This window comes from Ambystoma mexicanum, chromosome 4q (genome assembly GCF_040938575.1).
Source record: "Ambystoma mexicanum isolate Mex_15411 chromosome 4q, UKY_AmexF1_1, whole genome shotgun sequence".
NCBI classification, from domain to species: domain Eukaryota; kingdom Metazoa; phylum Chordata; class Amphibia; order Caudata; family Ambystomatidae; genus Ambystoma; species Ambystoma mexicanum.
The window spans coordinates 378,344,125-378,362,408 of NC_090928.1; the positions used below are offsets into that span (position 1 = coordinate 378,344,125).

At 49.8% G+C, this 18,284-nt stretch overlaps 1 protein-coding gene across 8 annotated transcripts in view; it reads right to left on the minus strand.

The window, feature by feature from the left end:
- The window catches only part of CEP170 (centrosomal protein 170), a 1,733,932-nt gene that overhangs the window by 651,828 nt on the left and 1,063,820 nt on the right, over positions 1–18,284 (minus strand). For all 8 annotated transcript variants that reach the window (XM_069607948.1, XM_069607946.1, XM_069607950.1 and 5 more), the window contains one exon: positions 3,357–5,201. In XM_069607948.1, the coding sequence (XP_069464049.1) occupies positions 3,357–5,201 (1,845 nt within the window). The remainder of the gene's footprint in view (positions 1–3,356; positions 5,202–18,284) is intronic.

The following is an 18,284-nucleotide window of genomic DNA, read 5'->3' on the forward strand; positions in this document are numbered from 1 at the left end:
GTAATTCTCATCTAAAAGCATACAATTAATTATTGTTACTGTCTAATGAATGTGAGTTAGGAGAAACCTATAGTTTTTCTGTACTTGAACAAGTGAAAAAGCTTTCCTATTTTAACATTCATTGTGTTTAAAGTTATCTCACAGGAGTTATCAGTTATCTCAGGGGATAGGCTGACATCACAGGATGAAGGATAGAACCAGCCAGAGCCAATCACAGGATGAACTATGGCCTACCCTAGGGACGGAGGTCAAAATGCATTGACCAAAGCCTTTGGTCAACTTGCTGGGCCATAGGCTGGCTACAAAAGAAGACAAAGACCACATATGGATTTAGCCTGTGCTTCAGTTCCCACACTCCATTAGGGGTTGGGGAAAGCACCAGAAGGAAAGGTTTAGCTAGGGATATAACAAAAAGTAAGACATATCATATGGTCCACAACACTCAAGTGACACTTAAAAAGTTGTGTCCAATCATCATAGCATCAGTGTTGGCCGCAAGACGCCTGTTAGGAAAGATTTCCATTTAATGTGTAACTTTTCGCTCACTTCTTATGGGGAAACTGACATGCCATTGAAGACAGTCAGTACTGGGAGACTTTTGTTTCCCTTAGTCCTTGTCCATGTTGCAACTTTTTCTGCAACATGTAACAAGTGTACAATGTACCTTACAGTACAGTGCACTTGGGTCTAATAGTCATTTCCAAAGGACCTAGATACTCTCGAAGGATTTTATAGGAGAAATACAATTGTGCCTTGGACAGTGCTGGTGGCAGCTTATCATTTCGTGCATTTTTAACCCTTTCCTGCGAGGTAAACCGTGGTTACTGCTTTTTGGCACGAATAGGTGGCCTGGCTCCAAAATGGCCATGCCACAATGTTCTTTGTCCTGTCCTTTGGCCATCTTGCCCCTTCACCAGGTTGATCTGACCCAGGTCAGTCCATATTTGGGCATGCATTCTCCCACAAAACGCCAAGCTTTCGCAGGCTTCTGCATCCCTTGTGTGTGCGCCTCCAGGATATGGGCTGGATCGTCTGGTTACAATACACATCCTGGGTGCCAGAGAGTCTGAGGTGCTGTAAATGCCTGGGACCACTGTGGTCTGTGATTGGTCCACGGATGGTATGCCTGTCTAAGAGCAGATCTCCCATTGGGGCCTCTTCGTTTTGGCGCAAAGGAGATTTTGGATAAGAGAGGGCTCCAAACACCCATATCATGACGATCCCTGGAGTTCTCACTGAAATAAGGATTGGATCCAAGTATCCTGAAGCTAACAAGCCGAGTCGAGGAATCGCTGGTGACCCGCTAGAAGGTTTGGCACCCTGAGCCCGCTGTCGTCCCGTGGTACCCCTCTGCATCTGGTAGTCCTAGAAGGTCTGCGAAGACGCTTCGACCCATTGGAATAGTGGGACCAACTATTCTCGGCACCTTCATCAAACCCTGCAAGTAAGCCTTCTCGGAAGTGTCCCTGGGCCAACCAGTGGGCTGACCAGCTTACGCAGGACCTTTGCCGTGATGCTGCCGCCGTTTCGAGGAGGCCCTTGAAACTTGGTACATTGCAAGCTCTGTGTTCACGGCACTCTCACACCAAATTTCGTACACTTGGCGTTCCCAGGTCTGGAGTAAAGTGAGTGTGCCCGAACCGGCGCATACACGGTTACCGTGTCCCCCAGCCGTGGTGACGATCTTTGCAGGTGCGCTGCTTTTGTACCCCTCTTGCCCCTGAAGCCTGCTACAGCGGAACTAGCCTGATCCATCCACGAGGAGCGGAGAAATCACCACTGTCCCGTTTGGGAATCAACGCTGTATCTTCGTCGCTGAAAGCTGCAGAGCCGCCAAATTGCTGCACTTAAACCTGCAACCGAAGTGGATTTGACTGCCTAAGTTTAGTCCGGAGTGCACCGGGGGTTGGTGAGTAATTGCAACCCTAACCGGTGGGCCATAACACCTCCATCAATTTTTACGCACGAGTGGCCCCCGAGGGCCTCTCCTTTCCACTGCTAGTGCAAACTATTCCCGAACTCCGGAACCTGCTCTGCCCTGTTGAGGAGACCCCCCACGAATAGTGTGAACTTATTCATCATCACCTCACCCACCTTCCGGAGCTGCTACTGACCCTTGAAGAGACCCCGTTTTGCCCATTTGCATTACCACGTGCACCAGCATTGCAAGTGCATGTGAGCAATAAACTCCACTCTTCTTAGGAATTGGACTGCCTCTCAGTTAGGATTGTGTTTGATGCAGAAGGGACTAAAGACTATTTACACTACCCATTTCCTTCCCCTTTTGTGAATCCATTTACTTTGATTTTATTTGTGTTTCGAAACTCAAAAGCCTTGAAATAAATGTATATATGTACATCTGACTGGGAGTGATTTATAAGTGTCCTTTACTCTGTGAGCTCACTGAGGTCTTTCAGTCACTCTCACCCCTCGTGACACCTACTCTTGACTGCCGCCAATGCTACCTTGATTGGTCTGGCTTGTCCAGAAAGTTACCCTGTTCCAAGAAACTAGGCTGGCCTTCTGAACCTCTGCTCACCAGGTCAGCGTTCAGAAATCCGTCTTAACAACACCAGAACCCAAATACTTAAATGGTTGCAGAGCAAAATTTACAGGTCGGGATCCAACAACTGTCACCTAAAAACCCGAAGCTCTTAATAACAGGTCCAATGAAATCCATAGCTCAAGATAACAGATGTTTCTTCAGTAATGACTGCCCCTCTCTGCAAGAAAGATGTTGATTGCATCTACCATGTCTTTCCTGGAGGTACTGAGCCAGATCCCTACTTAACATGCCCTACCTTGGGGGTGAGGGGAATCTGTTTACCCCAAAGTCTTGGGGATCCACAGCAAAACATTCCTTTTCGAAGCAGCACTCTGGATTCCCCAAAGTGGCGTAAGCACCTAAGAGCTGTGTGCTAAATCACCATCTCCTTAAAGTCAAAGAAGCATTTGGTCAACTCAGAATATAAGGTACCTCTTACATTATAAATCCCATCTCTGTCAAAGTCTTTCCGGTGCACTAAATGACAGTCAACCTAATCACATGACAGGATATAAGAAAAGAAAAAGATCATTACAAACCTAACTACACTCAAGGTGGTTTCCCAGCTGGATCCACACATAAAATAGACAACAGCAGTGGGAAAACATGCTTTCCACGGGTCCTCATTAGATGATAAAAGAAGGACCAAGGAACATAGTGTTTGCATTGATAAATATCATGTATTGGGCATTTTATCGACAGTTAGGCCTTTCAGCACATGCATTTCACAGTAAATATTTTGAGAGAGATCTTAATTGCGATGGCAAAGAAGGTTATTTGTATGAGATTTAAACAGATGTAAAACACTAACCTGGAGGAGAGCTATGAGTGGCGGCCATACTTTTTGTTTTTGAGTCAGACAGCCGAGAAATGCTATTTGCTCGTGCTCTAGGAGTATACTTCGTGTCTGCTGGTGCTGCCGCTCGCAGACCACTTCTAAGGACAGATTCTGGAGTACGAGAGGAGGTAGAGCTTCTTGTTATTATTGCTTCAGAGTCACTGCGTGCGGATATAGAACCAAGTCGAGTTCTGCGTGGTTGTGCAAGTAAATCTAGCCGGGAGATCACTTTCTTTCCTGTTGGGGGTTTTGATGTCGAACTAGTAGTAGACACTTCTGATGCTACAGATCCTTTGTCACCCTCAGTAGGCTCGGTATCTGATGTTTCACCAAGCCGTGCTCTTCGTAAGAGGGAAGTCCTGGTCGGTCTAGGCCTTGGAAGAGTGACAGACTTACTGGCAGCCCCAGATGAAGCATGAGACATTTTTGTCCTGCCCGAATGAGGATGTAGCAGCTCATCTGCTGAGGAAAATGGAGCCCTTCCATGTGCTCTACCAGAATAGGTTTCCTGGTCAGATGATAAGATATCGGAAATAGCAGAATGAGGTACACTTGATGTTTGGTCATCATCTGTTAAATCCAGAGAGGGTTGCCTTATTCTTCCACTTGATGGCAATGCTTTACGGGTCTCAGTTCTTGTGCTATCAGAGGATCGGCTTTTGACTTTTTTTTCAGATTTTTCCCTGGCACTTGTAGATGAAGACTTTGCAACATCTTTTGAGTGAGACCCTGTAGGGCATCTTTCCTTGTAGAGGCTGGTAAAACTCTTTCGTTTCTGGTTACATTTTCTCTCACCATCACCAGCTACCAAGCTGATTGTGCTGGCTGTGTCCACATCGGATTCTGGAGAAATTGAATTATCTTGAGTATAGCTTGGGGTGTCAGGGCCATCATCCCCTCGGTTTTCTTCACGCAGCTTTGCTTCAAGGAACGCCATCACTGCCTCAGTATCCTTTAAAAGGATTGTTGTATCCATACTAGAATCCATGTCCACCGAGTCTCGTCTCACTCGCACCTGGTTTGTGGATGATGAAGCCAGTGAAGGAGAGGATGATGCAGTCTTCTTATCAATATGGGGAATAAGTTCTATGGGTACATTAGTGCTTGGTTTGTCTATTGTAAAGCTACCTTGTCTTACTAATGGCTTTGAAGGTTCTTTCTTATCCGCCTCAACTGTGTTTGGATATTGTCTCTTTTGTATTTCTTCACTTTTCTTTCTTTTGTCATCTTTCACTTCTGCCTTCTTTGTAGAATGCCCCATAATTGTATCTTGAGGTGCCTGTGAAAGACTTTGACCTGACCTAGGAGTCTGCTCCCTAACTTTGTTGGTTTGATTTGTGGCCTGCTTAGTAGAAGACATGTTGGTTGATGTCCACTGTGACCTATCTTTTTGTTCCTGATGCTGAATTTGAGATAAAGCTTGTTTTACAGTTATACTGTCCCTGGCAGTATCCCCTTTGTCATTTCCAGTTGCATAGGTTCTGTGTGATTGAGACAACTGTATGCTCCCACTAGCAGATTTTAAAGGTTGGCTAGGTAAATGTCTGTTGGATTTTACAGCACCTTTAAAGTCTAAATCTTGCTGCCTTTCTTTTTTGGGTCCAGAAGTTGGAGTTTCTTTTTCTTGTAATTCAGTATCCTGCTTTTCTCCTATTTCAGATCTTTGATTAGGTTTAACTTTTGGAGCGCAGTCTCCTGCTGTCTTTTCTTCTTTTGGAAGCTTTGGCAATGTTCTCCTCTTTCTGTCATTCTGGCTAGCCAGAGATGCAGTTGACCCACTACTTTTGACGGAAATACCAGATTCACTGATGTCTGCATCTGAAACAGAAGACACAATATAAGACAACGCAAAGTGATATACATAATATGCTATTGCTAAAAACTTAAATGCATTTGGAAAAAGACCCATTTACCTATGTGGGATTATGCCACTTTAGACCAAGTGCTCCCACCTTCACAGGTCACTGGAAGTTTGCATGCATCGCAGTCAGGTCGCAAAAAGACATTCCCAAAAGATGCTGTAACTGGAAGATTTTCAGGGGCTGCACTTGCACCTATCGCTCTGGCCATTCACTTACCTGTAAATTATCAAACATACCCACTCCTCTGCAACCGTTTCATTTTGACATCTACTGTTAAAAGTTAAAATCCAGCTATGGTCAGAGCTAGTGCTAGGCTGGGAGTTCTGATGGCGGGAGAGCAAGGACCTGGAGTACTTAAATCAACAATTTAATTTTAACCTAATCTTTCATTCCTCTCTCTTTTCCACAAGGCAGGAAACAGATCGCATAGGCAGAAGAGGATACATAGAACCTCCTGGTCAAAAGAGACATACCTACCTTTTCAAGATGGCGGCTGAAGGGGAAAGACGTGCCTGAGGCTGCTCCGTCTCCCCCTCCCGGGTCGCCATAATAAAGAAAGACAAAGAAGCGGATGTCATACTCCCTGAAGCTTGAAACCCGACAAAAGATGCACAGTGGATCATAGACCCGGCATTATAGCAGCAAGCAGCAACGGAGTCCCACACGGGATGAGAGCAGCGGGCGGAAGCTTCCATCCCAATCAGAGCGCCACTGGTACACGCAGCAAGTGCCGGAGCCGGAAGGCGTGAAGAGCCGGGGCCAACAGTGCAGTAGAGCGGGACGACCACTTATACAGAAAACGACCCGGGAATCACAGTGGTCGGGCGGTCCTAACAACCAAACTGGAAAGCAGCCCCGTAACGGGAGCCGGTAACGAGGGGAAGCACTCGCACCAACAAACACGCACAGGGCACAGATCTTTCTCAGCGAGCCCACCCCATGAGAGATCGGGTCCGGCCCAGGACCGAGAGGGACGGCGCAGCTGACGCACACATGATCCTTGACCCCCGGAAACAGAGTGAAGAGCTGAACACCCATCCGGGGACGCCGGATCATGTGGGCACTACGGAGGCGGGCCAGAGGTGGGTCCCGAGCAAGAGACCAGCACCTCCCAAGGAACACCCCCCACTGCAGGCCAAGCCTCGGCAGGCTCCGTCTCAGGGGGACGCACAAAAAAGGATTCTACAGAGAACCCCACACAGCAGACAGCATCAGGAGGAGGTTTGAGGCGGCTCACACGGGAGCGCATCTCCCTCCCCCCCTCGGACAGAGGGGCTAACGGAAGAAGTGATAGCTCCCAGGTCGCACAGGAGGCACACCAACTGCAACGGGGAAAGGAAGCACCCAAGAAGTGATGCCGGACACGCCGGGCAGCCATCAGTAATACCCCGGTAAGGCAACTCACCGCTCAACACAGGCCCCCCCACCCATACTTGGAGCTTCCTATCCAGGGGGGACACTCACGACCAGGCTGTCCTGAGCGAGCCCAGGGGGGATTGGGGGTGCTGATATCAGCCCCAGGGATCCCCTGTATCAAACAGGGAGCTTCCACACATTGATTCCCGCAGGAAGGCAAAGAAAATAGGAGATAAGCCGCCAACACCCCCACAGACCACACGGATCAGATAACCACAAAGCGAGGTCTAGAAACAATCTTCCATCGCCACCCATCCAAGGGGGCCAAAAAAAAAAGCTGTCCCGAACGAACAAAGAAGGCATTCTCACCTGGAGAACCCATATGGGTGACAACACTCAAACGCAGCCCTCCCCAGCACGCCACAGGTCACTACCTCCCGATACAAGATAAAAGATCCACGTCAGCACCAGCAGGGGCACCGGGAGGCCAAGGGAATCCCAAGGACGCTGAAAGCAATCCTCAGGACATGAAAGTCGCACTCCCCCCACCCTTCGTAATTGTGCAACAAGCAGAGACCTCAAACAAGGACCAAGTGGGACATCCCCACTCAGCAGGTGAAGCCCAATTTGGCCCCAGGGGTCAGCACTTACACCCCAAACCCAAACGGAAAAAGATAGCAGCACACATGTCAAAAGCTAGGTGTAGGCAAACCCAGATAATTCCACAGATCCCCTCGGCAAGACAAGAGCCGAACTTAGTACAGCTTTGGGGCACAGAATCTACAAAGCAATCGAAAGGGAAGCCCCCAAGCGACCAAATACCAAAAGCAGGAACAGACACAACACAGGGAGAAATGGTGACAAAGGAGTGCATCAAAACATGGTTGGGGGAGTTCCAGGCCCAGCTAATGGCGTCAATGCAGACGCAATTCGACACGACGAAAAAAAGTGAACTAAAACAGCGTTATAGGAATTAAAGGACAGACACCCTAGAGAAAATCATTCGAAACTTAGAAGAGGAGACACAACAAGGCGCAGAGACTCAGGACCATCTTGTCAAACTGACCCACAACCTCCAACTGCAATGCAAGGAAAACCGCTCCAGGAGATCTAACATTAGAATAAAAAACATGATGTAAACAGTAGAGGATAAAGATCTTAAGGAAGAGGTCCAGCAAGTCTTCAAAGAAATCCTTGCAATGGAAGGGGACATAGAAATCCCAATAGACAGAATACACTGTGTGGGGCCACAGAGAACAGGCGAACCAGGAGCCCGCCCTCGGGATGTCCTCATAGCGCTCACGTCCTACTCCCAAAAAGAGCAGATACTTCGGAAAGCAAGGAAAAAGGACCATATTGGAATGAATAGAGTGGGCATCCAATTGTACCAGGACTTAGCGCAGTTGACACTGCAGAAGCGACATGAGATGGGCCCAGTGATAAGAGAGCTAGTGGCCAAACAGATCAGGTATAAATGGACCTTTCCCTTCGGACTCCTTTTCTCGTGGGAAGGGAAACAGCAAAGAATTACCACATGTGAGGAGGGCATGCAATTATTAGACATACCAGAACAAGATGGAATACTTCAGGGAACACATGGGGAAGGAGCAGCCATGCGGGGAACCCCCTGGTAATAAAAGATCAACAGGAGACTGCGCCGCGCCACAAGAAAGAAATAGAACAAGTGCTAATCAAGGCAATACCGACACATACGACGGTGCTCCGTCAAACTCCAGGGCACACCACCCAGGAAACCCCAGGACATACCAGGAGCAGACATGATATGATATGATATAGCATTTATAACGCGTCTATACACAAGTGTTTCAAGGCGCGACGAGGCAAGGAGCGGGCAAAGGGAGGACAGACAACGATCCTACTAAGCCAGGTGTCATTCAGATCGCGCAAGTGCAAGGGAAGGGGGAGAAAGGAAAAGTGCATGGGAAGGGGGGAAGGGAAAGAGCAGTACATGGGAAGTGGAATAATAAGACACATAAAACAGCCAGCTAGTGGCCAATGCAAGGCAGTGCAGACAAAGTGCTTCTACGGGGGACTGAAGGGATACAGAAAAACGGTCCCCAGGTGCAGGGGTTGCCAGGAAGGCAGTGCAGGTGGATAATTGACAGGGCCTGGGCCAGAGATCAGAAGGGTGGCCAGGTAAACCAGTGCAATTTCAGTCAGGAATTCAGCAAGGGAGGGGGGAGAGAAAGCAGAAGCAAAGAGGAAGGTTTTGAGGTGTTTCCGGAACCGGAGATGGTTCTCCTCGAGTTTCAGGGAGGCATGAAGGCTGTTCTAGAGAGAGGCCCCTGCCGAAGAGAGTGATCTGCCACCAACTCGATCCTTTGAGAAGCGACTACCCTAAGGGAGTTGTAGGCAGATGAGCGAAGAGCTCGAGAGGGAAGATATTTAGGAAGAGAGTTCAAGGTAGTGCGGCCCCAGAACCCAGAAGTCCTTGTGTACAATGCAGAGGGTTTTGAACTTAATCCTCGCAGCCACTGGGAGCCAGTGCAGAGATTTCAGTCCCGGAGAGATACGATCCCTGCGCTTGAGGCCAAGGACAAGTCTCGCAGTCCTGTTCTGGATAAGTTGCAGAGGGCGGAGAGTGGAGGCAGGCAGATTTAGATAGAGGCTGTTACAGTAGTCCAGCTTGGAGAGGACGAGGGCTCCGGAGACGGTGAGCTTCTGGGGTAAGGAGAGGAAAGGAAGAATACCTCTAAGGAGGTGCAGCTGGTAGTGTGACTTCTTAGAGACGTCAGAGATGTGAGGGGAGAAGGAGAGTGCAGAGTCGAAGATGACCCCGAGGTTTTTTAGCCTGAGAGCTGCAGGGAAGGAGGGAGTGGATGTGCCAATGAGTAGAATCTCAGTGTTACTGGCATTAAGGCAAAGGTCGTTGGCAGCACACCATTCCTGGATGTCAGACAGACAGTGAGAGATGAGGGAAGGAGAGGAGGAGGCCGAGGGTAGCCTGAAAATGAGCTGGGTATTATCCGCATAACACTGAAAGTTGGGACAGAGAGCGGCGATGCGAAGGGCAAGGAGTACCAGGTATTGGTTGAACAGCCAGGGAGAGAGGTTACATCCCTGGGGGACACCACGGCTAGAGAAAACAATGTTGGAGAGGAAGGACCCTAGTTTGACCTGGGAGGGTCGGTCAGAGAGGAAAGAAGTCAGCCACGCCAGAGCCTCACCAGTGATACCCAGGTTATCGCGGAGACGGTTGAGCAGGATGGCATCGATGACAGTGTCAAAGGCAGAAGAGAGATCAAGCAAGATAAGAACGTTAGGGGTGTTAGAGTCGAGGTTGGTGAGAAGGTCTTCACGGATGTTCAGGCAAGCAGTTTCCGTACTTCTGGCAGCTCTGAAGCCAGACTGATGGTCATGAAGACAACCAACAGATTCACTGTGGAGATTGAGCTGGGAGACGGCCAGTTTCTCCAGGAGCTTTCCCAGGTGGGGAGTGATGGAAATTGGGCGATAGTTAGCTGGGCAGGAGGGATCAGCGGAGGGCTTCTTAAGAAGAGGGTGCACAAGGGAGTGCTTCAGGGGGGAAGGGAAGACTCCAGTGGCGAAGGAGTGATTGCAGAAATCCACCAAGGCAGGAGCCAGGGAGTCGATGTGACCCTTGATAGTTTTGGAAGAACAGGGGTGAACCTGTTTCGACAAGACTTTCATAGATCGGACTTGTCTAGAAACCTCGCCTGGAGAGAAAAGGGGAAAGGCCGAGAAGGAGGAATGGCTGCAGAAGGGCCAGAGGAAGAACAGGGAATAGAGGGAGGGGGAGGGAGGAGGAGAGTGAGGACAGGATGTCCTGAGTTTTAGAAATGAAGTGAGAAGCCAGTGCCATGCAGAGGGCCTGAGAAGGGACACGAGAGGTAGAGACTGTGGCAGGATTGGCCAGGTCCTTGCAGATTTTAAAGAGTTCAGACGAGTTGTTAGATGCTGCAGAGACGCAGGCTTGGATATGAGCTCTCTTCTTGGTGAACTTGAAGCACGCCATTTCCTCTCTTCTTGACCGAGATGTTGGGTGGCAGTGATGGAGGTGGCTTGGCCTGCGGGGTAGGGAGGTTGAGGTGGGAGGATAGGAGAAAGTGATCACTCCAGGAGAGAGGAGTGGAGAGAGGGACAGAGAGGGGAAGGTCTGAGGAGATCAGAACATTGGGAGGGTGCCCTGTAGAATCAGTCGGGTAGAACGGTGAGTGAGAGAGAGTCACAGAGGTCGCGAAAGAGTTCAGAGGGGGGACAGGAGGCATCCAGGTGAATGTTGACGTCTCCAAGCAGGAGCTGTTGAGTGGTTGAGGCCAGGAGTGTGAGGAGGAGAGGTCCGCCCACTCTGAGAGGAAGGAGGAGATCCGACCAGGTGGCCGATAGATAGTAGCCACAGTAAGGGAATGGCTAGGCGAGAGACCCTGCAGATGAGGCATTCAAAAGAGGAGTAGGCCTGCGTAGGAATGACAGAGGCATGAATCCACTCAGGGAAGATAAGGGCTACGCCACCACCAGAGCGGTTGGGCCTGGGCTCAGAGAGGATCTTGTAGCCATCAGGTAGGAGTGTGTCAAAGCTGGTGACAGAGCTGGCCGTGAACCATGTCTCAGTGAGACCGAGGACATCGAGGTCAAGTTCTTCAAGAAGGCAGCAGATATCTGGAGTGTTTGACATCGGAGCAGGAGTTAAGAGTGGCAATGTGGAGAAGGTTGCCCTCCTTGAAGGACTTCCGGGGAGGGGTACAGATCAGAGGTACGCCATGCGGAAGTGTAGAGAGCGCCCGAGAGGGGGCAGAGAGGGAGGGGGAAGACAAGTTAGCCAGGGAAAGGGGGGAGGGGACAGCAGGAGAAAAAAGGAAGTTGATGAGGCGCAGAAAGCGTCTATCAAAGAGATGAAGGTTGGCCTGAGGGCCTTGGACCAAGACGGTCCCATTAGAGTAGACATTAATGATGACCTTAGAGGATAGGAAGGAGGCCAGGAGTGCGTCCCAACGGGTACCACCATTAATGGGAGAAGAGGAGAAAGGAGAGAGAACAGAGACCATGTGAGGGGTCCATAGATCAGGAGAAGGAACGACAAAGAGGATGTCGGTGAGAATTTCCTTGGAGGAGGCACTGATGTAGGTATCAGCGATAGGGAGGACTGGGTTGGAGACAAGGATGTCCTTTTTAAACTTTGTGAGGAGAGCAGGATAGTCAATAGAGAAACAGTTTGAAAAGATAGGGGAAACAGAGCACCATAGAGTAGGTGGGAGAGGAGGGGGGGTCAAAGGGGTAGACAGACAAGACAGAGCTAGGCAAGTGCGCAGCAGAGTGGGACAAGACGACGACACTTAGGAGGTGAGCGTAAAAGAGGCACCGGACATTCTAAGACAGGAAAGAGGACATACCTAAAATAGAGAATCCTAAGGAGGGAGAAAGGCCTAGGTTTCACAATGCAGATTATAAGGGGTGGTACCAGTACAAGCAATTTAACAGCATCTAAATTTGAGAATCCTAAAGAGGGAGAAAAGGCCTAGGTTTCACAATGCGGTACTGAAAGGCTGGCAGATTTTTGCAGGTAGAAGCAGAGGTTAACAGTTAGTGAGCAGAAGGAGGGGAAAACAGGAGGTCGAAGGGAGAGGGGCGCCTGGCGTCCCCTGCGGACACCTGCAGACACACACAGGAGCTGCGCTTTGCCTGAGGGGCCCTTAGCCGTGGGGGCTGCCGGGCAGGGGGCTGCCCAGGAGGGTCTGCTAAGACAAGAAGAGAATGCACCCAAGGGGGAGGTTGGAGTGGAGGGGGGGGTGAGGGGGGGTGGTGGGCGGTTATGGAGGCGGGAGGGAGGAAGGGACCAGGAAGTGGCTGCAAGGGGTGGGGGAGGGTGAAAAAAGCAACGCACTCGGTGCGCACACAATTTAAACAAAAATACAAGGAAATATCAGATTTTCCAACTCACAGGACCCCGAGGATCGGAAGGGATCAAGTCTGCTCCAGGACTGCCGGCGAGCTGCTCTCTCCCGCTAGGCTCTGAGAAAGAGGCGAGCGGGAAGAGCAGCCGTCGGGTAGTCCAGAGGGACAACCAGCGGCACCAATCAGAGGGGGGGTGGGCGGGCAGGGAGGCGGCAGGGGACCAGGAAGTGGCTGTAAGTGGTGGGGGGAGGGTGAAAAAAGCAACGTGCTCAGTGCGCACACAATTTAAACTAAAATACAAGGAAATATCAGATTTTCCAACTCACAGGACCCCGAGGATCAGAAGGGGTCAAGTCTGCTCCAGGACTGCCGGCGAGCTGCTCTCTCCGCTAGGCTCTGAGAAAGAGCATCCGACATGCAGGTAACGGGGGGGGCAACCCAGCGCTGTGGGAGGAATCCAAGTGGGGTTTAGCACCTCCCACAAAGTTATCCCTGAGTACATTGAGGGCATGGCGCGACATGCTCCATGTCCAAGCGATCATAGGTACCAGAGCCCTCCACAGAGCAGCTATTAGGGGCCGGGGGGAGGAGGCTTGCAAGTTGAGGGTTGCGATGCATTGGGGGGGCGGAAGGAGGGACATGGGGGGAGAGCCGGAAGGAAGCACACACAGGCTACAAGTGCCCAGGGAAAGTCAATAGAGAACACTATCCACAAAAGAATGGGGTTAAAAATACTAACCTACAATGTCCGAGGGCTGAACTCCCCAGTGAAAAGAAAGAAGGTGGAGCATTTTTTACAAAAGGGAAATATGATATCATAATGCTCCAGGAAACCCACATAAAAGGCAAGACAGAAGGAGGCTCTGACTGAAAGGGTACAATCAAATCTTCAAAGGCAAATTAGCAGGAGAAAAGGGTGGCGTCCTGATTGCATTTTATAACTCCCTCAACCTGCAAATACATGACATACAAGCAGACAAACAGGGGAGATACATATTCCTAAACACGCATATCGATGGATACCCCCTGACACTAGCAGCTATATATGCCCCGAACACAGGACAGGACGGCTTCATCAGAGACAGCCTGGAGAAACTAGAACATTTTGCCAAAGCGGAGGTGGTGCTGGGGGTGGTGGGACCTCAACATCGCAAGGGACCCCAACGTAGACCGATCAAGCCCCAGACTGCCGAGTCAGGGATCACCCTCAAAGGACCTGCGATTGAAAATGGGAAAACTAGCACTGGAAGATGTTTGGCGAGGAGTCAGAGGGCAAAGCCAAGGGTTTACACACTTCTCACACGTCCACAACACTAGGTCTAGAATCTCTGGGTATCCTCAAGACTCCTCAGAAAGATCCAACAGGCAGAGATTGGAGCAATATCACTCTCCGATCATGCCCCATTCTGGGCGGACCTCATCCTGGCCCGCCGCCAGCCAGGGCTATGGAGATGGAAACGCCCATCGGAAATAATGCAGGATCCGGTCATGGGGAACACAATCAGAGAACACATAACAGAATATTTTTCAAATAATAATTTCCCAGAGACTTCCAGGGCGACCTTATGGGAGGCCCTTAAGGCAGTGACTAGGGGGCATTTCATCCACTAAAAGCACAAAGAGACAAACAGAATCGACAATGGGAAGCGGAGCAAGAGGGCAAAGTAGGAGCGAAACAAGCATAGATTTCCCAGAATCAGTCGTCGAAATTAAAGAAAGCCCTAAGGCACATTCAGGGGAAGTTAGAAACCATCCGCACTAAACGAGCGGAGAGAAGCCTAATCCATCTGAAACACTGGTAATATATAAAAGCGAACAAGGCGGACAGACTCCTAGCCAGGCAGCTAAAAGGGAAACAACAGAAACAAGCAGTCAAAGCACTGAAGGACGAGCAAGGGCAAACAAAGACACAGACAACGGAAATTGGGAATATCTTTAAAAAATTCTATCAGTGCCTATACGCCTCAGACCGTCCCAACGGGGAGGAACAGGGCACTTATCTAGACTGGATCTCCCTCCCAACAATCTCGACCGAAGAAAAACAACAGCTGGACAGCCTAATCGCAGAAGAAGTTAGCAGAGCAATCCGGGATCTCCCCAACAACAAAGCCCCAATCCCGGACGGCTATACCGCACAATTTTACAAGACATATAGAGACATTTTAGCCCCAATCCTTACAGTACTATTCAACACCTTCAAAGAAAAGGGCAATATAACACAGTCCATGAACGAGGCAAAAATATTAGTTTTCCATAAACCGGGTAAAGACCCTGCGCTTCCCAGCTCTTACCGCCCGATAGCGCTAATAAATCTAGATTCACTAAAATACTAGCCAACAGACTATCGCGCATTCTCCCGAAACTGATCCACCAGGTCGTCCGCAATAGACACACAATAACATTATGAGAATAACTCACCTGACCGAAAACGTAGGGATCACACACTCACCAGCTCTATTATTGGCTCTCGATGCGTAAAAAACCTTTGACCGCGTCGAGTGGACATTACTATTTCCCCCATCCCCCATGCCCATCCTGTGAAAGATGGGCATGGGGGATGCTTACATAAACATGATACGGGCCAATTATAACTCGCCCAGGATTCAGATCGCAGTAAATGGCAAACTATCAGACAAGGTCAGGATTGAGAGAGGGACCAAACAGGGGTGTCCCCTTTCGCCACTGCTATACGCGATATTCTTGGAACCCTTGCTGGCGCAAATAAGGGACACACCAGACATTAAAGGCATAGACATGGCGGGGGATCTCCCACAAAGTAGCAGCAGATGATATGTTAGTAGCCCTAGGAGACCCAGCAAAGTCCTTGCCGAGCCTCCTGCAGGAGAGGGACGTATGGAACCATTTCGGGGCTGAAAATAAACAGAAATACTCCTTCTGGCGGGTAGAGTGGGAAGAGGCGGGATGTACAATGATCGGCGACATGTACCAGGCCCAGGAAATTAGATCCTTCGAAGACTGCACAACACAACTCGGCCTTACCAACAACGATCGGTACAAATATGAACAACTGCAGCATTGGCTGCGCTCCCCACAGATAAAACATGCAGCAACAAGAAAGTTAACCCTGTTTGAATCATATATCATGAAACACGCAGGCACCAAGAAATGTGTCTCCGACACCTATAAATTCCTTAATGCCCAAACCGAAGTGGTCAAGTGGCAATGCATGAAAAGGTGGGAAAACAAACTCAGGGGCAACGTCACAAAGGGTCAGTGGGAATTCAGATGGTGGGCTATCCCCAAACGAACGCGGGCCGTCCAGACAAGGGAAATCTGGCCGAAGATCCGCGTTCAGTGGCACTACACTCCGGAAAGACTACACACAATGTACAAAACAACCCCAAATAAATGCTGGAGAGAGTGGTGTGCAGAAGGGGACTGGAGGCACATCTGGTGGGCCTGTCCGGCAATTCAACAATTCTGGAGAGACTTCAAAACTCAAATGCAGTCCATTTTTGCCGGATTGGGGGGCTGTGGGAGGAGGTGTGGCTGTGCGGCCTCTGGGATCCCCAAGACAAACTTCTGACAAAGACAGAGGTGGAACTTTATGGGCCTGCAAAATGGAAACAGAGAACACCTCCAACAATATTCGATTGGGTGCAAAGAGTATGGTCACATATAGCGATGGAACTCATCACCTATAACATTCAAGGAGATCGGCAGAAATTCAGAACGGACTGGGGGTCAGCCCTCGATTATCTTCAGAGTGACTACATGGAACAATAATGTCCGCATAAAATAAGAATTTTGGACATGTTTAAATAGAAGTCTGATGGACACTTATAGAAGATTTGATTCACATACAGAGAACTTCCAGAGGGGGAAGGTGGGGCTGGGGAGTCGGGAGTAGGGATTGTTATGGTACATGTATGGTCCCTATGTTGTTAAGAAATGCAATAAAAACATGTTTTAAAAAAAAATACATACCTTCTGGATGAATCATTTAAACAAGTAATGCTTGTACAGGTATGAGGAGAGGTCCATGTGAAGGCTGGTAACCCAGGTAATATGGGCGCATGCAGGTGGAACATCAACAATGTTGCCATTGCTCTCAGAGTGATCACAAATTCTTTGAGAAACAAGAACTGCAGCAATTTCATGACTATTAGAAATATTAGATTTTCCAACCAAAAGTGTTAGCGTTCTTGCCTTACAGTCCAATATGAGTGACAAAGGGATGATGTGTGGATAATTATAAGTTACTCACGGTAGTGATTAACGTACTCTTAGTCCTTAGTCCTCTTTCCTCCATACTACATGGGCGTCCCTTCGAAGGGACGGGAGGCGGAACCTTTTTCACCAGAAAAAACCTTCTTCCCCCCTTTAAATTTAGAGGCGCGCGGGGGTGCGGCCCTGGGAGCATGCGCTGCCCTGACTCTGCCCTCCGGCGCCACACCTCAGTCCCCATAGACGCGTCGACAATAGATTTACATTGCCTAATGACACCAGTTTTATTAGGGGGCGGGGGGTGGTGGGACGTATGGAGGTATAATTACTCTTCAGTCCCATTCCCTTTCCTCCATACTGCATGTGCGATTACAACTGAATGTAGCCCCGGGGGGGAGAGGAGACCCTCCTTAAGCAAACAGGTTCCTAAGAACAGCCTGTCCGAAGGCTGCATCTGATCTAGAGCCGGCGTCCAAACAGTAGTGCTTGCAGAAAGCCGGAAGGGTGGACCATGTGGTCGCCCTGCTTATGACCCGCCAGGGGACATGCCGCTGGAAGGCGGTGGCAGTTGCCTTGACTCTGACCGCGTGAGCATGCATGTTGGCCGGAGGTGGCTTATGCTGTCCCTCATAGGCTTCTTTGATGGCCGAGCCCATCCACCGGGCTATGGAGGCCTTGGATGCCCGATATCCCGGTCTTGAACCTCCAAAAGGTAATGAATAGAGTGTCTGACTTGTGGAAGCTCTTTGTCCTGTCCAAGTAGAATTTCAGTGCACGCCTGACATCAAGGCAGTGCAGGACTCTCTGCGCCTAGTCTTTAGGCTCAGCAAAAAACATGGGCAGCACAATTTCCATGTTCATATGGAATGCGGAAGGCACATCAAGAAGGAACGTTGGGTGCGTTTGCAGGACTACCTTGTCCTTGTGAAATGTAGTGTATGGTTCCGAAGCGACCAGCGCCTGAATTTCGCTGATTCTGCGAGCAGAGGTGAGGCCGACTAACAAGGCCGTCCTAATGGTGACCAGCCTGATGTCCGCGGATGCCATAGGTTCGAATGGCTTGTACCCCAGTGCACCCAAGACTATGTTGAGGTCCCACACGAGGTGTGGCTTCTTGATGGGTGGGTAGAGCCTGGCGAGACCTGTCAAAAGTTTCTTGACAATCGGCTGGAAGAGGAAAAACTACTGAGTTTCTGTAAGCCCCAAGGTTGCCAGGTAAGTGCGGCAGGTGTCCACCTGGACGCCTGAATGGGCGAGATGTGCTGAAAAAGAGCACATCGTTCAGGGAACATGCCAGAGGGTTAATGCCCTTAGTGTCTGCCCAGTGGCAGAACCTTGTCCACTTGCTCTTATGCTGGGCCCTGTATGATCTCCAGATTAGCTTGAGAGCGGCCGAGATGTCCTAGCGTGACCGGTTCAGGAACCACGCTGTGAAGGGTAATTTCTCTGGTGCGGGGTGGATGACACTGCCCCCCTGCTGTGCCAGAAAATGTGCTGGGCCCATCGGTAGGCGAATGGGAGGCCTCTCTGAGAGGCTGAGCAGCTCCAGAAACCATGGCCTGGCTGGCCACCATGGAGCTATTAGGATGATGCTGGGGAGGCGCGACTCCATCTTGCATAT